A 24,269-nucleotide genomic window follows, 5' to 3' on the forward strand; every position below is an offset into this window, starting at 1 on the left:
CTGTGAATGAACCTTTAGACTGCTGCTAGACACATATAATCCCTTAGACAGAAACTGTTGACCAAATCTGGGACTAGGAGCGGATCCAGCCACACCTAAGCACCATCAGGAGTTTAGAAAGCAAGGGGGTCTACTCTAAATCTCATGACTCAACAGGAGTGTCTCCTTACTTTTTTTGTATTAGACATAAACCGTTGTCCAAGTCTGAGATTAAGATTGGACCTAGCTGCACCTATGCTCCCTCAGGAGTTTAGAAAGCAAGAGGGTCTTCTCTGAACCTCATGACTCAACGGGAGGGTCTCCTTTGCCTTTTTTCATCCTTAGTCTCCGTATAAATCATTCCAGCTCAATTCTAACTCGATTTTCCTTTGTATGCTTCATCCATGTAGTAAGTGATAGAGTGGACCTTGCCATCGAACTCTGTTAAGTCACAGTTTTATAAATTTCTATTAAAATCACTTTTTGCCAATAACTTTGACAGTGATTCTTTAAGCGGCCTCTAAACCACTCATTCGCGACACCTAGAAAACATTTTAGAGACTTCATTTTAAGAGCCCTACTTCTTGTCCTGTAGGAAACGGTTAACTGATTTCACTTAATCCATGCCATAAATGAATTTTAAATTGTATCATATTTCATCAGCTGTCTTTTACCAAGTTGAACTCCTAGTCTTGTTCTCCTTGCATTGAAACCTTTCCATAGATTTGGCTGTGGCCCGTCTTGTACACCTGATTTTCCCCTTATTTCATAGTTACCTGTACAATTCTATTTGCATTTCGAACTGCTATTGAAGATGAAGCTGATGATCACAGAACTACCAAAAGTTTCCAGAACCTGTGCTTAGAACGAAATTGAAATTAAAATTAGCTAAACCCCCCCCAACTTAAGCAATGCATTTACCATGGGTTGTTCATGCTTACTTCTCACGGAAAGCATGGCATTCCTATTTTTTAGATTGTTACCATTTTTATTAAATTGATGTTATTTCTTTAGGTTTTTTCCAGTGCATATCAAATTACTTGATTTGCCCTCAATTGGTAGGCATCAACACCTATTTGATTACATCATCACTAAAAATGCAAAACTGTTCAAAAAGCCCACCAGCTATTAAAAATGGATTTAACATTTATTTCAAATTCATACAGCTTTTATAAGGTGGCCTTCATGATGCTCTTGAAGCCATTATTTGGTTCTTACAGTCTCAGTGTTAGAACACATTTTCTGAGTCAAGCTGTTTTCCTTCACAGCATGGTTTCATTACTCCAGCTTATGATCCACTCTGAAACAGTTTCATTTCCCTTCCCAATGTTTACATTATTTCAGTATTAGAATGACAGAAACTCTGTTTAGGTGTACTTTATCTTTCCTAGGAAATCAGACTCTTGAGCGTATTTCTCTGAATTCTTTCCAACTTAATCAGTCGTCTCTTAATATTATACCCAGAAAAGTATGCAATACCTCAGTATGACAGAGGTCACTGTTACCTTGCAGCAGGATTAACTCTCCAGATCTATCGCTTTTCAGTCCGACAGTTTTGACACATCTGTACCTCACATACCTTATTCTGCTTCGTATTAGGAGGAAAACAAGCTAAAATCAAGTGCACACAATGTCCATTCTTATTATGTCACAATTTAGTTTTATTTATTGAATTATAAAAACTGAGCACAACTCATAGAACTCAATCTCAGAGATCCTCCCATTTGTACTTCTACTCCTTCTAAACTTCCTCATACACTATATGGATATAGCATTTATACATTTCACAAGTATAACATAAGAAGTAGAGTTTGCAGCAATATAAAGTACGACTAAACTTATTATTTAGTGACAGTACCTAAATAAAAAAAATCTGAGTAGTTTCTGGAGTTACTCATCATACCTGTTATATTCTGGATTAAATTATTATACACTAATTCTAATAGTGCACCGAGTATGTCTTCCAGCTTAGTTAATTCTTTTATGATGCAGAGAATTGTTTCCCAAGAAAGCAACCTTCCATCCTAGAGCTTCTCATCCTTATGGGAAAAAACTGCGTATGATACAGTCTTATGTACCTGCCCTTTCATCTGGTCTGTTAATGGAAGGTTATACTGTTTTAACGTGTTAAAGAAGGCATGTTTAAATCTTTCAAATTAATGATGGTATTTGTCTTTCAGCTTTTGGAAGGGGGCTTTCAACTCACCCCACAGAAGAAAGGAAGATAATTATACCAGATCTGCAAACTTTACACACTGCTTCCCACCTAAAACCGTTTTGATTTCTACTGTGCTCTCTATTATCTGTGTATAATATGAGATCTGCTCTGTAAAATCATTTCATAATAGCTATTACTTCTAACAAGTTTAAAGTAACATTGAGATAGCTTGTAGTGCTATTGTTAAAAACAATGATCGCACCTTGAAATTAATGGATCAGTTCCAATCCCAGTCCTATTGTTTCAGGCTCTACAATATCAGTTTTATCACTGCCTGCCTGAGGTTTTCCTTTCTTTGCAATCCCTATGGGCAAGAATAGTTTTTAGCAGAGTTGACAATCTAAAGAACAGGGAGTCTTGCACCAGTCACAGAGCATCTGTACCTGCTTTACTGAAGAACGCAGTAGATGATAACCTAAATTATTGGAAGCAGCATATAACAGCATTATTATTATTAGAATGAGCATTTTATTGTAAAAGTAAAAGAGGACCATACTAAAATCTTGAAGTTTTGCCTTCAAATAGTTTCTGGTTTCCTTTTAAATATTTCCCCAGCTAATAATTCAAGGACAAGTACTTACAGATGCAGAAGAATTAGTAATGGAACTTCAGAATTACAAATGAGGTGCTTTCTAGACAATACTGAGAATCTCTGTTTTTCATTTTTCCACTACCCAAGTCACTACTTTCCCCCTGTGGTTTAAGGACAGAACTGCACAGTCTGTTCAGCGTAACTCTTGCACTGACAGTGATGATTGGGACTCTCACACGTCTCTTCTGAAAACTACCCTTTCAGCATGCCTGAAGTTAGCTGCTTTTTGCTTTTTTACTTCAGGAGATTTATTTACCACCCAGATAGCAAGTATTCAGTGGCTAGCCAACTGCTATCACTACTTAGTCTTACAAGGCTTCACTTCTGAAGTACTCTCCATTTCAAACTAGCAGCACCTGAAATCTCTCACAAAATCTGGTTTCTCACACAGCAACTCAAAAATCCAAGAGATGTATGTTGAAGAGCCCATTTATCCGCCCTGCAGGCCTCTGTTGCTATTTCCGTGCCTCAGTTAAACATTAAAAACTGTAACTTGCATAGAGCAACTAATTTTAAAAAGTATTACACGGAATCCCAAGTATAATAATATATAATTAACCTTGACCATATAATTTAAGAGATTACACATTAAATAGCTCTTTCAAGCTACTGAAACAGACAGGTCTAGCAAAGATTTAACAGGTTCACAGATATCCACCAATTTGAACAAATAACACAAAAAGCTTCATCACCTTCTTGCCAATTTAAGTTACCCCAAATGCCTGTATATCAAAAGTGGATTTACCAACTTATGAGAAGTATACAGATTGGAAGTATGAGAGAGAACACAGGGGGATGGAGCTAGACATTTCATTCAAGAGAGGTTTTCTAAAACCAGGTGACATTTTTCCTGCATGATTATACTACATTCCGAGCAATAGCTTGGGGGGGGGGGGGGGGGGGAAGGGGAGTGGAATAAAAAAAAAACAACCCACAACACAGGCTATTTGTTATGACACCTTAAAACTAGCCCAAGCATTCCTTATTCCATTGTATTTTTAGTTTATAGTTTACAAATTGGTATACAAACATCTGCTAAGATATCCAGTACCTTAAAGAAAGGGAGGATATCAAACCCTGCAATCAGATGCATGCTTTATAATTTCACACTTCAGTTACCAAAAGGGAGGCCTAGATCTTTATTCTTCTTTGGATGTTTCATAGCTAAGAAAAATGTTGAAATTATTTTAGAATTAAAAACATTAAATGATTATAAGCAAAAAAGACCTTTAACTATAATTCTGTTGTCAGTAACTTACCCTGTCTCATAATCTGTATGTGTATTTTTCAAATATGCCACGTATGAAAGAAACATGGTACATAGTTAAGAGAGGAAGAAATTTCAGGTATTCTGGAGAAACTATGACACAGCTATTTTCAATTCCTAAGCAACAATATATCTTATATTAAAAATAGTACAATTTTCCCCTCAGTCAGTTCAATTACTAAAAACCAGGAGAGGGTTACTAGCAGTTTCAAAATTGCCTAATTATCCAGTGCAATCCAATCTACGTCTTCAGAATAGTCTCTATGGCCGCAATAGTTCCTTTTCTTCATTGGGGGATGAAATTGGTTCACGTGCTCTGAATAACCTAATCACTGCTGCCAATACAGTAACAAATGAAGGGAAAAACCTGCCTTACGAGCTAGAAAAATATTTACAGGCCACACTACTGTAGCAAGAAGCCTTTTAGAGCTATTTTGTAGTATCAGGCAAAACAAAGCAAAACCAAATATCGATATCTAAAATAAAATAGCTCACAACAATAATTAGGTTAGTAAGATACCTTTACTCAACCCTATGATGAAATTTTCAATAAAGATGGCTTGGGGAAAAATGAAGTCCAAACACCTAATGCTAAAATACTGAGCAGATAAACAAAGAGCATAAGAGACATCCTCAACACAGTGTAATCATTACCAAAAAAAGGCAGCAAAATCAGCCAGAAATATTAGATAATAAAAACAGTCATACTAATGCCATAAGTACTTATACATTAAAATGTATTCATTCTCTTTTGTGAAATTATTTAAAGGTTTCCTAGTCTCCATTCTTCTATTTAATGAAGTCAACAGCCAAACAACCCTAAAATTTGTTAGCACTAGCTACCCAAATCCAAGATGAATTTTAACATTAAATACACATATCTATTTGTTCAGACGTAAAAATGCAGAAGTGTACTAGCACAGTTTATTCTGACAATATTAGAAACTAAGTAAACCTTAATTCAAAACAAGTATTTCACAATTAAAAAACATCCATTTAAGACAATCCACTAAACAAACCAACAAAAAGGCCTTAGAAAATGATGCTTCTAAATCATTAATCTTTACAGCAGCAATCTTACAATAAACAGGCCCTGAACACATACCGTCAGGGTTTTTTGGATACATTTCTTTCATTAATCTCCAATATTAGCAGCAGCATCACCACTCACTCTTCTGTTCTTTTCCTCCTAAAACACATTCCCCAGGAGTCCTTTCAATGCAATTTTATCAGCATTTCTGAGAGGTCTCTCAGCCACATCCCTACGCAAAAGAGGCAGCAGGAATCTCTGCATTTGTAACAATCTATGGCTGCAAGGAGGGTGGTAGGCAAAGCAACTGTATCATAACCAAAATGCTGAGTTCTATTATCTACTGCACCACACGTACACACATACCGCATCAATGGCCTCAATTCATAACAGCAATCACAATGATGATACATAAAATCTATAGAAAAAGCATGCATTACTCACTAGGTTTTATTCTTTAGCTTCTTCAGCATGTAATTCTCTATGCTTTACAATGTAGTAGGTATGAAACGAAACATTTTCCCTTTATTCCACTGATGCCGCTGTTTGAATACCATTAGATACCAAGGACAATAGGCAGGATCAGCTCGAACATTAAGAGCAAATATTTAATGGAAGACTGGTTACCCCCGTCTCTCCCTTTCACATCTCTGCCTCATGTATCCAGGCACGGGTGGTACTGGCTCCCTTGAGAGGCTGTAGCTAGCAGCTGAGGCACAAACTAAAACATGGCATGGATGTCAAGGAGCTGATGTCACAAAAACAAGTATTTCTCTGATAAAACCGGCAATTCCATTAGGGAAGTCCTACAAATCGATAGAAATTGTTTGGCTGAACATGCTTTGTTATACAATGCACTGCAGCACCAAGAGTGATAAATCAGATCAAGATCTGTCAGTGTAAATAAGCTGAGACTACAATAACTAAGTTATAAAACTGCCAATCAAATACCACGCTTTGTATCAGGAAGGCTATCACTTACGAGCACAGAGAGAAACACACACCTAAACATTTCAGAAACAACCTTGTTTAATATCAATTCCAAAAGAATAGCTCATCTACTAAAAAAGTAAAAGTATTTTTAAATACAAAAGACTGGCCTAGAAGTCTGCCATCTTTATCAGGAAACATTGTGATATAGTATCCAAGGCTCCAGTCCAGCAGATGCTAGAAACGCCTGTGAGAGGTCACATTCAGTATCTGGAAAGAGATGCACGTTTTAGAAATCCTGCCACCTCACCCACATAGCAGCACTGCCATTCCAGTCTGTGAGGATGGGTTAACTGTCTTGCTGAAGGTAGAAGGTACTGTTTCTACAACAGCAGCCGTACGTTTATAGTGGGAGCTGGGTCTGACGCAAAAAAAAAAAAGAAGAAAAAAGTGCAAAAATTGAGGAGCAAAAGAAATACAGAGACAATACAAATTCAGATGCTGGAGACTGGGCAAATTCTATCTTGCAGACAGCATCACATCAATATAAGAAGGTACGTTCTTCAAGCACGAAAAGAACTTTTCTTAAGGAATGCAAATAGAATTGAAATATTAGTCACATGGTTTATTCCATTAATGGATTACATGCATTTATTTCAAGCTTTGCTGGCTGGTACCATCTCAAAACCATATCAATTTCACAAAGGTCCAGCACAGCTAGCAATTAGATTATCATGTTTCAACATAAATGCAAAACGTTCAGTATGTATTTCTGCACTCTTCTTCCAAAGCATTATTGTTTTGAAGGAACTATAAAAAAACCCTACAATTCTACAAAAATTCACCGCAAAATACTTGCAATTCAGAAGATCACATACTATTAGAAATAGTCACTCTGTGACCTAATATGAGCAAGTCTGAGCAATATATTTCAAATGAAATTATTTAGCAATTCAATAGTTTTGTTTAAAAATTCCATTTCAAACTGTCCGCAGTTCTGTAACAAACTAGAAGTCCACACTTAGAGACTGCTAACTTAAGTAGAGGCCCATTTTGGATAAAGCAACTAGTTAACTCTTTATTTGTCTCTGCAAATAACTTGAAGCAAACTCATAAGCTCCTCTATAGTGTAAGCATAATGCTCTAGAAAAGTGCATATGCAATATTCTCATTTTTAAACAGGATTTCCTATGAATGTAGCTACAGTGATAAAGCCACATAAAATAAAACAAGAATTTGAAACATACTGAATATTTTCTGAACAAAGGACAATATTTTAGTCCTGTCCAAAGTAAATAATACTTTAAATAAACTATATCACCTCTATCAATAACATTTCCATACAATCTAAGTGCAATGCAGATGTTTGTTGTATGCCTTTAGCTAACAAGCAATAACACTAAATGCATTAGTTTATGCTAAATTAGCACCAATACAATTTAATAGGTCTGTTGTAAAACAATTTGAAAATAGTTACAACTAGGCCACAATACCAGATTTCCATGCAGGCCCCATGGATGCAAAGAGGCAATACGCACTGAATTAATTCAATAAATTACGAGAAACCTGATCACAAATCACTTACCGAGCACATCCTACTAAACAGGCTTTTTAAACAATCAAAGTACAATTCAACATGACCTGTAAAATCATGTAGGGAGAAATACCCTACAGACAGAATAGCCAGGTCATCTGAGCCATACTAATCTATGTGCTTCTGCAGTTCATCTCATCGTTTGATATAACTAAAACATCTAGCAAATTAACACAAAAAACTTTTGTATTAAAGTATCTACACTTTTAATGAGATCATTAAATTGCAGCGAACTTTATTATGCCACATTATTTGCACAGACACCCCTTCAAGCAACCACCTTTTCTCTCTTCCAGTTACCTTACTCTTCTTTACAGTATTTCACATTAGTTTGCTTTGTGTTTTCGCTAATAAGGGCAAATAAATCTACTTGGGACTAGCACCAGTCTAGGCTGGTACAATACGAGCATTTCCTCCTTCCCTCTTTAAACAGCTACAGGAATGGAAGCAAAGCTAGAGTCCACTGGTTCTTTCAGTTCTTATCTTGGGAAAGCAGAGTGGCGCGGATGCCCATATGAGTTCATTCCCTACAATTTTCATCCAACAAGTTAGAAGCAAGATAGAAAAAGAAAACAAAATAGTTTTCAGCACGTTGTGAAATAGCGCTGAATACTGTAGTGATGCCAGACTTGGTTCTTCCATTCTTAGTTGAAGAATTAAGGGGGGGAGGCACTCCAGAGTTAGAAATTTAAATAAAATCAACCGTTCTGTCTTCATTGAAAGACAGCTGTTTCACAGAACACAGTCTGAAGACTTCTGATGGAGTATTAACACTTACATTTACCCTTGGCAAAATCTGCCCTGGTAAATTCTAAGATTACAAACATTCTAAGGCTAGCTAATACCCAGATCCATCACTTTCTCTTTTACTGTAATTCTCACAAAAGTCAAAGGCACACAAGACATCCTAAAGCATCATTACCAAAATAATATTTGGGAAAAGTAACAAGATACAGGGAAAACCAAAACTTTTACTGTTGCTAACAATATTTTCTGTAGATATAGAGGTTCAATTTTTGCCTGCCAATACAAACTTGACACCTTTTCCAGGGAAGAGATTCAGTTTAGGACATAACACCTTTGATAACTCAGGTCCCAGAATAAAGCAGTGTTCCTTTTATACAATTCACACCAAGAACATATTTAAACCTACAGAACTAAACCCACGCTTTCCAGAATGATCACGAAAATTGAGCCTGAAAATATTTTCCCATAGATATTTTCAACTTACTAAGCTAAACTGGAAAGTGGCAGCATAGTAAAACCTATACATTTTCAACATACAGTAAAATATAACTACACAGTCTTCACTTGAATTTTAACTCATGGACAAACAAGTATTGAAATTCAGTCTTGTTCGCTTGCACATTGAGTAGAAGTGCTGTACATTATGTGATGTAACAAGATGGACTGGTTGCCCATTTCTTTGTTGAAACTTCAGCAAAATTAATAAGAAACCCACTGAGCTACTATTTTGATAGATACAAGAAAGTACAAGATAAGAACATCAAACAAGGCATGAAAAAACTCAGATGTATGGAAAATAGCATACTGGAAACAGCTACACAAATGCATGCTTGGCTCATCCCAAAAATAATCTGTGTAGACCATGTAGGTATCTTCTTTTTCCTTCCAGAAAGAAATGAAATGTCTCAAGGAAAATGATTTCTCTAACACTTCTAATCAGCGTAGAAAACAGCTACGCTGCTTACGCTTTCTCTAATTGGCTGAACAAAGAGAGCAGATAATGTTGCACTATTTTTATTTACTATTTATTTACTCTTTTTTTTTTATAAGGCAACTTTAATAACCTAGTCACAACATGAAAATTTGTCTGCTTTTTACATTTAACCTTTCATCTACTGTAGTTTAAATATAAAAAAACATATTTAAACCATAATATTTTGGTATTTATTCCATCTTCTAAATTTCAGTAAAAGTTCTCAATAGAGCACTTATTAGTATATTAGTATTATTTCTCCAGTTAAAAATATTATTCACAACTATTGACCACTGCACTACACATTTTTAGCCAGTCTACCAGTGCAGATCCTGATCAACTAAATAGTCTTCTCCTAGTATGCACTACTTGCTTTTATCAGCAATTAATTTTATCTGTTCTTGTATGTTCCAAAGAGAAGAGCAAAGGTCCTTCAACTCTTCAGTTAGCTTCTACTCATACTACTGTGACTAGCCAAGCATCATCTGGCAACTCTGTCACCCAACTATTCACACTCCTTTCCTTAACATTTACAAAGACACTAGCTAATGTACTGATGACATGCCTCCATGATGAAAAGTGACTATACAGCTATTTAATCCTTTTATCCCTGTGCAGTTTAAGTTATTGAAATATAGGTAAACCATACCAATCATCTATGCTTCTTCTGGAGGTTTATCTACCTTTCACAGGATTTTTTTTTTTAGAGATTAATAACCTTTTTATAAAAAAAAAAACACCCCAAAACCCCCCAAAAACCAAACCCCGCTGTATCTCCCTCTTCTTCAGTACATCACTTCTTTTCCCTGCAAGATAAGAAACCAAAAGAAACACAAAAGCAAAGGACCACATTCAAATACGCATCTAAAATCCTGACCTCTTTTCTTCCCAATATATCAGCTACTGGCAACCAGTATTAATCCTCAGAAACATAAAAACAGTACTACAATGTTGATTTATGTAATTTCTCTGTTGATAGAATATCAAACATTTTACATTATATTAAGAAACCACAAAACAGATATATGTGTACATAACACTAGCTTATGAAAATCTCTCAATATATTTCTTTTCCATGTGACTGAAAAAGTTAAGCTAAAATTTGGTAACATTTTAGTACTCACTATCTTCTCCTGGACAAGGCATGCCGGGTTTCTCTGGAATACTTGGGAAAACTAAAACAAAAACATTAGATTTTTAAGTGAAATGATTCTCAGCAGTATTTTTTCCTTGATTCTTGAATGTATTTATACAAAGAGTTTCTGAAAGCCTTTAAATAATTCTGCATGAGAAATAACATAATCAAAGTTTGGGTCCACACTGGCAATATCTTATACTTGACTACAGCATTAACAAATCTGTGCAGTTTAGAACTTGAAGCCCCCTCAAAGCCTACTGTGTAGTTTCAGCTTTGGGCTCCACCCCAAAAGAACACTTTCTTCTTACAACATCAAACTGTAGGGCACCAGTACATAAAGAACAATGTTATCTGACAGGCAAAGGAGTTGTTCCAATCTCGCATTTAAGAAGCTGTTAGGATTATCAACAAATGCACACAGGTTCTTGAATTGTGTGATACTTACCATGAATAATCAGCCCTTCATCTCTGTTTTGACAATACAAACGGAAGGCTTCTTCCAGTTCCATCTGAGATGAGATGGTACATGGGTCACCTAACAAAAAAACAATACATAGACAAATTTATGACTAAAGAATTAAGTGTAGAATTTCAATGGGTCAGTAAGAAATATGTCAGCCTCCAGAATTGCTTTTCGTTCAATCATTTGATATTAAGCTGGCATTTTGATCAAAGCCAACATATATCAACATAATTTTTTTCCTTCTAATTTTATCAAAACTGAGTAGATAGAAATATACTATGTTGGTTTGCAAGGGGACAACAAAATACAGGAGTGAATAGATATGCTTAGAGATCTTTAACACACAGCAAAAAAAAAGCTAGATCACCTCCTAGTAACCTAAAAATTTTAGTTTAATTCAAAATTAATTTACCCTTTGTTGAAAGGCCCATTATCTTACTACCTTAACTTCATTGACTGCAGAACCAAAATATGATAACTTAGAAGTTATGGAGGTACACATAGATTCTAGCTGAGTCTCTCTTGCCAGACTGACAAAAAAGCAATCTATGATTAAAAAGTGTAAAAAAATAAAATACACAGATGAAAGTTACGGATGGGATACAAGTGTGCCAACACTGATGTACAGATATAATTAAGGTTAAATTAATTTCTCTAAAAGTCTCAAATTTTCAGGGTTGGCTTGTATGCTTTGAGTAAAATAGGTTCACATTTTTTCTTTTAACTTAGTTATAGAAATAGAAGGAAAGCAAACAGAAGAAAAAAAAAATTATGAAACCTGCCTAGACACAAACAACCCTCTCTTTCAGAAAAAGATATATCAAGCCTTAGTTTCTATTAATTTGTCTTCTGTACTCACATTCTGTAGTAGCAGATTCAATAGCTTTCAAAAGTTCTCAAAAAGGCAACATGCCAGCTGCAATTTAAAGCATATTCTAAAGAGCCTAACTATTGAAATAGATAAAACAAAAACCCACACACCCCAAACGACAAGATATCATTCAGAATGAAGTTCACAGGGAAAAGAATAAAATAAATGAAGACACAAGCATTACCGCACACTAAGGCCTGGGCTCAAGTACCACGCCTTACCCACACCTTATTAGCATTTATCTGTGACATGTCCCATTAGTTTTATATTAAGAAAATACTTGCAGGAATGCAAGTATTCAGTCAGACAAGAGTACTCCAAAAACATTATTAACTAGTAAGAGTTGGAAGAACTAAAAACTACCTGCGGGATGGATATTAGCCTTTAAGCAGTGAAAATAAAGAACTCCATTTCTCTGAAGGAGAAACAGCCCTAAGATGGCTCTTCTCAGCTAACACAATGGACTTCAGTATGATTTGGAAGTAATGATACGACACATTGGTGATGTTCCATAAAAATCCCACTGAATTAATTTGTTGGTGCCAGAGACACAAAGCACTGGAAAAGCTTCTTGGAAGAACTGGAAGCTAAGCCAGAACACCCATATTACTGAGACCTATGTTTCAGAAGACGACCTTTCCAAGGTATAAATCCTAATCAGTTTAAGTGAGGACATTTTTACTTAACGTTAAACACCTGAATTGGAAAATAATACAGGAATACCTCTCTGGTAGGCAGAAATACTGTTTTGACAGCCCAGGACAACCTCTAAATCAGTGGTCTCCACACTTTTTTGACAGCACACCCCATCATTAAAATTTTTTGAGCACAAACCCCCAATATGTGTATTTATAAGTTATGTATATTATAAAAACATACACAAAGATAGAAATTTTAAAAGGATGAGATAAAAATAAAAAAATTAACGTTTTTTTTTAATGGCACCAAAAAACTTACCTCTCAAAATATTAGAAATTAATTAAAAATATTTTTAGTGAGAGCTATGTGATTGAACATGCTTCATGACTTTTGAAAGTCTTGGTTTAACATTTTATGATGTAATGATTCAAAGATCTGGTTCTAAGCTCAGTTTATTTCAATACTTGGTTTTAATGGTGTCATAGCTAAAAGAAGATACCTCACAAAGATATGTAGATCCAAATGAAAGAAGTGCATCATTGGCTACGCTTACTAAATCACAATACTCATTCTTCAATCCCATCCACCATTTATGCAAAGGTTTTGTTGGCATTCAGTCAGTAAATTTTCATCTTCCCTGATGTTGTTCAGCTGTTCTTGCAAACTAATCTGAAAGTGTTGCATTTTTAACTAATAGGTTCAAAACCCACTGAAACTGGAAGAGTTTTTAACAAGTTAGAAAATTCCACTTCCAAGTTTAAGTGTACCGATGGAACAACAGAAATATCTCCAAATAGCCATTTTCAAAATGCTGTCTCCATATAGCACAAGTTCCTTTTGAAAAGTAGTTACTTTCTCAGTCATTGGGCTTGTTTGTTTTTTTGAAAATAACTGCTAGGTAGCATACTACTGACAGCCACTTGTCATCACAGATAATGTCCACGTATTTGGAACATTTATCATTCTGTAAAAGAGAAATACATAACTTATCTTTTAAGTTTAACAACTCTTTTAAACACTTTGCTGAAAGATAACCAGCTAACCTCTGCGAGGTACAAAATTTCATGGTCACTCCCCAACTTATTACTAAGTATTGTAAACATTGTGCTATGTGAAGTTCCTGGGTTTATAAAATTAATCACATTGATGACATCCTGTAGCACTCCGTACACTTCTGGCTCCAATTCCATTGCTGCAATAGCTTGCCTATGAATGATGTAGTGGATGAATTTCATGTGCGGTGCTCTCTGTGCAACCTTACCCCAGAATCCTTTTAATATTCCAGTCAAATCAGCCTCTCCATCAGTGGAGACTTACACAGTTCTTCCATAACACATTTTTTTTATTAAAGTCATTTACTGTTGAGATTGTATCTTTTCCAGTACATCTTTCTTTCCTTCACTGACTCACAAAAAACTACACCTTCACATGTCTCATTATTGAAACAGAATCTAGCAAATACCATAAGCTGAGCCATGTTAGAAATATCTGTACTTTCACCCAACCATATAGCAAACTTCCCATACTGCATAGTTTTAATACTTGTTTCTTTGAACCTTCAGCAATATCTTCTATGCATCTTCCAACAATATTTTCTGATAAAGGAATGCATTTCAGTTTGTCCCCATCTTGTTTTCTGTATATTATTCCAGCCATTTTTAAAATTACAGGAAGAACAAGCGTTTCTCCAATGGTATTGTCTTTTTGTCTTCTGCTATTAAGTAAGAAGCTTCAAAAATGACTTCTAAAAATTTAGCATAGAGTTTAGTGAAGTTTCGTAAAGTACCAAATTGAGTATCAGAAGACTTAAAAGATCAGAAAAAAACAGAGGTACAGGTTTGTCTTGTTCTGGATACTTAGTTTTTAAATGTCTTGCTAATCATGATGGCTTCATACTATCATTATCCATTATCTCAAAACACAACATACACTTAGGGTGAGGTTCATCATTAAGAATAGTGGATGTAAATACGTATTTCAAATACTGCTCTTGATAATTTTGAATCTTTTTGACTGACTTTTTGTCAGATCCGATTAGATAGTCATTGTTTTTACCCTGTAGCGCAGCTGACAAAGTTCATACTTAAGAGTAGGAGAAATGTCAGCTCCACCATTTTCTTGTTGTCTGCTTATGCTCACATTATTAGCATTACTCTGTGAGGGTTATTTTAGTTAAAACTAGATAATTAATCCATAAAGCCACTTAACCAGACACACGTAAACTGCAGTACGTCACAATACACTGGAAGCAAGCAAATGAGCGAGGGTGTCACTCTCAACCCCTGCAACTCCGTGGAACACCCACTCTTTCCGCAGCACACCTTGCCCACCATATGTGACACATGACCACATGATATATGGACCAAGTGATGACATCAGTGTCAATCCACATATTAAATCAAGTAAAGCTTAATTTCTTATTTTTAAAAAATATTCTTAGTTTTTAAAAAGATGCATCCCATCTACCTCTGGCTGCATCTACCCCTCTTTGAGGGACACTGCTCTTGATGATCTATAAATACTGCAATAATGCACCATGAAAGACAAAAGAATTATTTGTACTGCAAACCAACAATCCATATTCCTTATATGTTTATGGGATTTTATTATGAGTGAGTTATTCACAGTTCAAACATTTTGGATCTTGTCAAAACCAGAGAAACACTAAAAAAGCCCAAGAGAAAATTCATTTTCTTCCACTCTTTAGTAAGTTTTCTTTATTCATTAAGCCATCACAATTGTTTGCTTTAAGTTAGTGCAAAGAGAACATCTGTTGGTGCAATCAGTAAAATGAACTTAAATTACATGTGGCAATAAGTGGAAACACTCACTTATATGCAGAAATAGGATAATTCATAAAACCTGTGAGGATTGAGGGCAGCCAAAACAGCAGATTGGTTTAAACTTAACAACTTGGAATTAGGAATTAGAAAAAGGGTTGTACAGGTATGTATTTAAACAAGACTAGAAGAAAATACTTACTAGAAGTGCAATTAAAAAAAGAAACTAACTGTTTTAATTTAAAGTAAACCTCAAAAAGCTAATGCAACAGATATCCAAACTAAGAAATAGTTAACGGGAATCATGTTTTAAAACCCTCCAAATCAAAACTCATGAGGTTTTCTTCTTTTCCACAATAATCTTCCTTTCATTAGCAGTCATGCAGTTCAAATAGCTAAGCACATGCAATGTAATTACTGTCCATGCACTTCTATCAGGTTACTTTTTATCAGACTGCCATGAAACTGACAAGTCAGGAAACTGAAGTCAGTACAGTTGCCTCTGTTTTTCTTGGTAATCAGAAGATAGAGTAAAATTTAAAAATAATTGATACTACTCCCTGATATCTTAAAAGGACCAAATCTTCTTTGACTACAGGCTACCTCCTTCCTCAATCATTATTTTGAAATTCCATTCACCCATCAAACAACACTACTCAGCTAACAGAGCAGAATAAGCCTTATTAAAAAACCAAAACACATAATTACAAATGTTAGTCAAACCAATTTAGTATTTTTTATCTTTCTGCATCCAGTTCTAGGAGTTCTGCTGCAGAACATGGCTTTGGCAAGGTGCAACAGGAAAATAACCGAGCACATGTGCAGTTGCATAATTGCATGGTAGCTCTTCTCAACCTACTAGGTCAAGAGTTCTGTCCATCACGAGTTACAGATGCACTACACTCCTGTTAAATCATAAGCAGACACGTACATTCCAAAAAGATGCAAAAAAGTGGCAAAGGCACTCAGTGTCAGGTACCCCCATTTCACTACTACTCACAACAACCAGAAGGCTCTAACTTAAGGCTGCAGACAACTGCCACATTTTACAGCAGAAAGACATACACAAACCCATCTCGCATCATGTCGATATTTCAGAGCCTATAGGAAGGGTAAAGAAAAGGTAAGTTTCTCTCACACACAACTATTTGTGGAAGAATAATGATAAACTGCTTTACATCTGGAGATAATTTAGAATAATGAAATCTGGTAACATCAACCTTTCCTGCAGGCACATTGTAAGAAACAGACCTTCACAACAAATCATTTTTACATGATTTTATCAATGCCACATTCCACAAAAATAAAAGTTTATGCTATTTTTCCCACATATGAACTCCGCCCCATCTTCTTTTTCTGGACATGACTTACTTTAGATATACTGGGCATTTTTCCTCACCACAATGGGGAAACAACTTATTTCTGGTAAGTTTTTATTTAATGCCTATTTTCTTTGAAAAATGGTGCTCTGAAGTACCAGTCAAGTGGAAAAAACACAAAACTAAATTCAAGTCACCTTTATTTCATGTTTAGTCATTGCATTTTACATCAACAGGATATAAACAACCAATTTAGTAGAATGCTCCTTTAAATGTAGACAACATCTATCCTCTAATTCTTGAAAACGGTATGCTAGAGCATTAATATAATCAGTGACACTGATTATTAACTACTATCAGTGACAATCATGCAGTTGCTGGAACAACCTCCATAAAAAAGAGAAAATCAATTATCAGTACTGGAACTCTTAGCACCTACCTTGCGCATAAAATACAAAAATCCTAGAAGAGTTAAAAACAGTCTTCTGATATTACAGTTGCATTGCTTCTCAGAAACACACTCATTCAAGAGATAAGTCACAATTCAGAAGACACAAGTGCCTATGTCATTCTAGAAGCTGACAGGGTTAAAAACATCAAAAAATGATCTTGTCAAGAATTTGAAATTGAGAATTTTGAGGGGTATAGCATTAGGCCTACGAAAGTCTGAAATTAAAACAAACTTTGCATTCAGCATAGAAGCATGGAATAGTAAAATATTAGAGTTCTACAAAGCCTTCACTTCCACAAAAGTGAATTCAAGTGCTACTGCAATCAACCTTGATGTTTTGAGGCTCGTTTCTCCAAGTTCCCTGCTTTATAAGACAGGGTTATGTACCGTGGTATTTAGAAACAAAAAGTAACTCCACAATATGAAACTTGTTTATACAAGTTTCCTCAATGCCCCTTCTTTGTACTACAATGAACAATAAACCCAGGGATGCCTAAGTAGTGTTTCAGTACAATACCTTCATCATCAATCCACTTGAGGGTAATTGGCTGCTCCTGCTGTAAATTACACATCTCATGCACTTCATCACAAAGTTTATCATAGCTCATTGATGCATCCAAGTTTGTTATCAGGATGTCCCTGCGTGAGATGAAAACATAAGCTTTTATCAGAAGATATCTGCATTAGCCTGCATATTCCAACAATTCCATCTATGGACTCTAAACTGCAAAATCATACTTACAGAATCAGCATTCCTCATATAAAATGCTCCTGCTAATGTAAATTAGTTGCCAGAAGTCAATAGGATTACGTCTTAGTGTTTAACTTTTTAAAAATATTTTAGTATGGAGGAATTAACTGTGTTAATGATCTATCTTTAATGCACATTTACTTGGGTGACTCAAGTTCCCTTATTATAACTATCAGCATCTGAAGTGTTGTAAAAAAAACCTAAGATTTTGTGAATTTTATCCAGGTACTTCTTCCATCATGAGGTAAGTGAAGTCTCAATTATCGTAAAATCCTTTTAAAATGTAGGTTTTTCCTCACATCCACTATATTGTTAGAGAGAACGCTTTGATTAGGTGAATTCTCAAAAGGTATCATTACAAGAAAATTCAGATAAAATCTTACTCAAATTCTGGATCTTGTGCTCTACCTTTATAGTGTTTTGAGAACATGAACCTATACTGAACTCTGCTAATGTAAACCATACAGTATGCTCAGGCATTTGTGAGAGTGACTCTTGATATAATGAAAGCCCACCCGGTACTGTCAAATCAGGGCAAATATTAAAAAAAAACAGAAAAGATTATGCAAAACAAAATCTGAGGATACAAACTAGACTTTCTCCCGTTTTCTAAATATTTTTCAAATGACAGACTCAAGGAAACCAACTGATTAAACAAGTGCAGGAAGAAAGAGGAGATGTACTTAAGTCATCTCAGTGCTTCCAAAACCTTCAAAACCAAAAAAAATAGGAAACAGTTTTGTAGTTAATGGCTACTGGCATATGTAATTCTTTCCCCTCTTAGTTTAATACAGTAAATATATCAAAAGTTTCCCAACATGATGGAGACAGTTTTCCTATTTTCATACTGTGTGATAAGTCTTTTTAGAAAACATGTTATATTACATATTTTGCCTACTTAGGTCTTTCAACCAGAAACCAAGAAGTACTACACTAAACTCAGAATTTCAAATTCTACAACTTACACTTTAAATGATATGCACTAATAACTTCGCATTTTGCCTTTGCTGAGAAAAATGACAGTAAGCAAAGCTCTAAAACAATCATTTTAAAGATCTATACTAAGTTTCAAATTCAGATTAAAAGCACTGCTACCTTTTCAAGTGTACCTTTAATCTACAATTTGTGAAGTTCTCAAAGAACAGCAACTTAATAATTATTCATAATAACAATGGAAAAAGAAATACATACTCTAACTGCCAACCTGTAAATCCATATTATTGTACAATACTGAGAGCTGTCAGGTAAGGTTGAGTTTAAGAACATCTCCCTGTCAAAAAAGTCGTATTTTATGCACTTATGAAAGTAAGAGACCAAACCAGTTCTCAAAGTAGTTTTGAGGCCTAGTGCAATGCCTTGCACCAAGACAAGGTCACTAACAAATGCAGCTCATTACTTAATGCACTGCTACTGCAAGCTACTCATGAAATCAAGCAGCTATAGATCTGTGGTAACTCTGGACAATCACGTTTTCACAAGTATCTAAATAATATTCAAAACCTGAAACTATGCAGTACAACAATACTCTTATGCACACTACAAACTCTGACTAAAGCTGACAAATACTAATCAGCCTTAAATGGTTAAAATTATTATAACAGATGGCACTGCCATTCTACATGTAAATTAATAAACTTCATATTGGACAAAACGCAGCTGAAGTATGCTAAATAGCACCTATTGCTGATGCAAAATTAATTATATTTATTCAAATTATTATTATTTCAATGATGTCCCTGTTCCTTTGCGATTTACCGTGTTTAGTCTTAATATCTGTATAGCCACATTGGGCAATCAGGGCACAGATAAATGAAAATCATTTGTTGTTTAACACTAAAGAATTCCGCAGGACACTTTTTTGTCAGGTATCTGAAACTGGACACTACGAAGTAACATGAAGAACTAATGATCAGTAAGTTATGTATGAGCAGTTACAGCAAGAGAATCATTCATACTGATGGATTAAATGTGTCACCATTTAGAACCAAGGTAACATACAGCAAATGATACTGCATCCCTGCTCTATTTAAATGAAGTGATTTCAAGTAACCAGGTATAAACCAGATAAACTAAGTAACTGAAATAATTAAACAGGAATTACACAAGTTTGCTTTCTTTTGCAATCTACTTATGCAGTTATTTGTACTACGCTATGTTAGGAACTCTGTCACACCCAGAAACATGAATACCTAAGATACTAGGACTCCACAGACATAGACTCAACATTCATTTTAAAACTTCCTCATGCTTAGGATGTCAAAATTATATATTGTACTATTATTTTAATTTTTTAGCAGCCACCTGAATAAGCTTGTCCTTAACTCTGAAGTTGTCCAGCATCAGTGATTTCCTGCAGCTTGTCAAATTCGTTCAAAAGATGAGTGTAGTACTTTAATGGAGATACTGAGATACAGTCTACAATGCCAAAAATAGTGAGCTCTTACTCACAGAATTTTATCAAGTAGAACAAAATTCATTGAGTTTGGAACTCGTTTTGTAAATTGACATGTTATAGACTTCACAGCTAATGGAAATTGTTGAATATAGTGTTGCAGGAGAAACTACAGAAGTAGTCTATTGTGAAATATCATAATAATTACACATGAATTCTAATAGCAACACAAGTATCACCCCCTCCATTTCTCACAGACAAGTTCTACAGACACACTCCTTTCACTTTATATCAACACTATCTGCCAGCAAGCTATCCCAAATCGTTTACACTAAGTTCTATCTGTGTTCCTAGTGCCTTCCCTTTCAGAGCTAAGGCAGCTCTCCTACTGCTGTTTCAGAGAAGCATGCATATCCATGCATCTCAGAAAAGCACATCACACAAGTGTTTGAAGTTCAGATGTTCTTTTCAACTTGAGCCTATGTATGACGTGATTCAGAGATGTAGGATTAAACTATGGAGCAGAAAATAATTATTAGTAATGGCAACTACATGCTACAAATCTTTCATCCAGAGTTCATAACGCAGTTTACATGCATCTATTAAATAACCAAAATAAAACCATGGTGCAGATTAATGATAACAAAACCCAACTGATCTGCATTAACTATTAAAAACACATTTCAGAAATTACTGAGCAGCAGTAACAATGAACCACAGCATGCAGTCCCATTTACTTTATACATGGATTTCTTCTAAATTTTACTTCAAGTAAAGTAGCAGATTTCTGTATTTTTTAAGACACAAGTTTTGACATGAATTCTCACCACCAAAAGCTTATTTATGTTTTTACTAAGCAAATTTTCGTAAGAAAATTTAACCTGTAGATAAATGAACTGTAAATTAACAAGATTCTACTAGACTTCCAATTTACAGGTGACAAAATGAAGACAAAGATCAAACGACTAGACATAAGGAAAGAATTAAGTCAGTAGCACAGCTAGAAATTAAAGCCAGCTAAAGTAAAAACAGATACATTTTCATACTAATTTACAAGAAAACTGGCATTTATCAAATTAATACAATTGCTGTAGAACTCTGAAGTCAGGACCTCAAACTACTTGGCATTGACTGGGTACATAAGTTTAACAAGAAAGCACTTTGTTTTCAATAAAATTTGGTGGAGTGATTTTCATAATTACATTTAATTCAAAATAGCATTTTTCTATACCACAATATAAGAACAACTACAACAGTGTAGCAACATTTACTTATTTAGCAGTAAAACATCAGAAAAGATGACTCGGGTCACTTATCAAACGCCAGTAAATTCAGACTAAATACTTAAATCAAGTCTAAGGATTTACTTAGGCCAAATATTTAACTCCTCAAATGACTTAAACTTAGGCCTTGGAGGAAGACAGGAGAGACCAAAGCAACATTAATTTACAAGGTCCTCACTGTGGCAGCAACCTAATTAGATTAAACATGTCTGAAAAAACAAATTTCATGTTGAAGTAATAAAGTCTTCCTGACTCCACTGACAACTGACTGAAGTCAGAGTACCAGGACTTTTTTTTATCATTATTGTCTTAAATCAGAGCTGCAAAAATAAGCATTGTGAAGATAATTGAAGCAGCTGTGTCAACATGTCATTGCCCTTCAAGCTGCATTAGTCAAATTACTGGGAGGGGAGCAGGGGAATCAGCTATCAAAAATTAAAGGGCAAACGATACAAGAGTTTACTTTTAGTATTTATTCACAACAGAAAAACAAAGATTGTGGGTTTGATTTTTTTTTTTTAATCACTTAAAACTGAGTCTTTAAGCAGCTTGCATAGCTTCATCTAAATTTACTGATAACTTGCAATGTAAGCAAAATACCCTCATTTCTCATATTTACCTAAATAATTCTAATAATAATTCCTTCTAAAATGTCTGTAAGACAAACAAAAAAAGACAAAACCAATGGCACCCACTTATTATTTCAAGACTTACATATCTATCCACAAAGAAACACATCCTCTAATTTTCCAAGACAGAAAGTGCTGTAAGTTAAAATACTATCTAAAAATCCCCACTAGAAAAGGACTCGTACTAAACATTACATGTTTTGTCCCAAGGAGCACACAGTCACAAACTGACATCTGTAAGTGGAAACCTGTACTTCATAGTCTCCTGTTAATTTCAGCGTAACTTGTAGGGTTCATTACGTAAGATTTATCATATCTTTATTATAAAGTAGATGCAATTACTACATTTTATTGTATCTGGACGCAAGAGATAGATCTATACCTGTCTGTGACCACGAACACTTGTAACAAAACAGAAATCAATAACCCATTAACCCAAAATAACTGCATGCCAGTTTTGCACATTTTCCCCCCTTTCAAGAGAAGAATAAATTATCAACTCTTTTCCACAATCAGCATGCTGCAGGAGTCTGGATGGTATTTTAATAGCCCAGAAGTTTATCTACCTGATCTGACATTAATTACAAATCCCCCAATGTCCTGGTTACTCTATCACTAGACTCCTCCTCAATATGCTTCAAAATTAGACAGGACACAATATAGAAGACAGAACATGCTGACTTACCCACTATAGTGTGTTTTTACTCTGATGAAGTCTTTGTTCAAATGCATTTTTGAGCCCATTCTGCTAGGCATGGTCTGTATTTAGCAGTCTAAATGAAGTTATAAATATATAAAAATAAGTTCATTGAAGACAGATAACTCATTTAATTCTGAAGTGAACAGCTTCACATGTGAAATATGTGTTTCTCTTCCAAATGATTTTCAATCCAGCTGCATAGGAAGAAAACCAGAATACAGATGAATATACACACACTCTACTAAATGAGTTGTGTCAAATTTTATAAACACAAATATCTTTACCGAGAACAGCTAGAAATCAAAAGGAAAATATACAAGACCATTGATCTGCACAGAAATTAAATGCGATCAGCTAAAAATACCCTGTACAATTTAGTTTTACAGAAATATCCCAAGCATTAAAGGATGTTTTTTAATAAAACATGCAACAGTTCCCTCTTGGCCAAAAATACTCCAAAGAAATCTTTACTTATTCATCAACACAGCGTCGGGCTCTTTTCTTCCAAAGAGTAGAGTATTTTAATTCAAAATAGTTTTTATATATGTGGAAGACTGCTATCAATTAATGTTGGTTACAAATTTATCCAAGAAAAACAGAAGAGGAACTCCAAGGGCCAGTTTAGGTTACCTTTACGATTGGAGACTGACAAACATCCCGTTTATTCAAAACTACCATCGCCTTCCCTTATGCATATCTATACACACACATACGCATTCAGACAGCTCCCTAACCCCCAGGGAAGCAGGGCCATAGGTACCAGGGAGAGACTCCAGAACTGGCCCCCCGACCTCCCCTCTCCTGGTTAGGAGGAACACGCAGCCCCTTCCTGTGCGACCCCCGGGACCCCCCAGCGCCCGCCGACGCGCCGCGCGGGGAGCCCCTGGGCCGCGGGAGACACGGGCTGCGCACAACGCGGGTGGGGAGCGATAGGGAGGCGACACTGTCGCCGGGGAACGAGGTCGCGCCGGCACTTTGCCGGCTGCTGTCGCGCTCCGTGCCGGGACGGCGGGCGGAGAGGGGTCTCCCCGGCCTACCCACCCAAAGCCTTCGGGACTGCCCCTCCCTCCTAACTGCTCCGACCGAGGGAGGTGCCACCCCGGAGAGCGGGGCCACACCGGTCCCGCTTCCCGCCTGCTCCGCGAACCCGCCGAGAGCAGGGGACGCCCCGGACCTGAGGGGACGCTCTCTGCCCGGGGCCCGCGTCTCCGCGGTGCTCGGCTACACCTCCACGGCCTGAAGTTGCTCAAAGTCCCGCGAGGAAGTTCGGATCGGACTCCGACTCCCCGCCGCCCTCCCTCCGGCGGGACCCCGGAGACGAACGGCGGCAGCGCGCGGCGGGGAAGGCAGCGCGCGGCGGAAGAAGCCCCCGGCCCCCCCCGCTCGGCCGCCGGCCGCCTCACCACCCCTCGCCCGCCAGCTCTAGTGGCAACGGCGCCACCGCGCCGAACATGGCGGACTAAGAAGGTTAGCGCCCACAGCCAATAGAACACCTCCTACACTACCTGTCAACCAATAGCAAG

At 36.2% G+C, this 24,269-nt stretch overlaps 1 protein-coding gene across 5 annotated transcripts in view; it reads right to left on the minus strand.

The window, feature by feature from the left end:
• The window catches only part of PRKCZ (protein kinase C zeta), a 74,090-nt gene that overhangs the window by 49,248 nt on the left and 573 nt on the right, over positions 1–24,269 (minus strand). For 3 of the 5 annotated variants that reach the window (XM_075172231.1, XM_075172232.1, XM_075172229.1), the window contains exons 2-5: positions 22,732–22,940; positions 17,509–17,630; positions 10,914–11,003; positions 10,455–10,505 (exon numbers count right to left, since the gene is read on the minus strand). In XM_075172231.1, the coding sequence (XP_075028332.1) occupies positions 10,455–10,505; positions 10,914–11,003; positions 17,509–17,630; positions 22,732–22,802 (334 nt within the window). In that variant the 5' untranslated portion in view covers positions 22,803–22,940. Of the gene's footprint in view, positions 1–10,454; positions 10,506–10,913; positions 11,004–16,221; positions 16,323–17,508; positions 17,631–22,731; positions 22,941–23,920; positions 24,251–24,269 lie in introns of those variants that run through there. The other 2 variants (XM_075172230.1, XM_075172233.1) reach the window with 2 other exon arrangements.

The sequence above is a fragment of the Calonectris borealis genome, chromosome 23, assembly GCF_964195595.1.
Source record: "Calonectris borealis chromosome 23, bCalBor7.hap1.2, whole genome shotgun sequence".
Classification (NCBI taxonomy): Eukaryota; Metazoa; Chordata; class Aves; order Procellariiformes; family Procellariidae; genus Calonectris; species Calonectris borealis.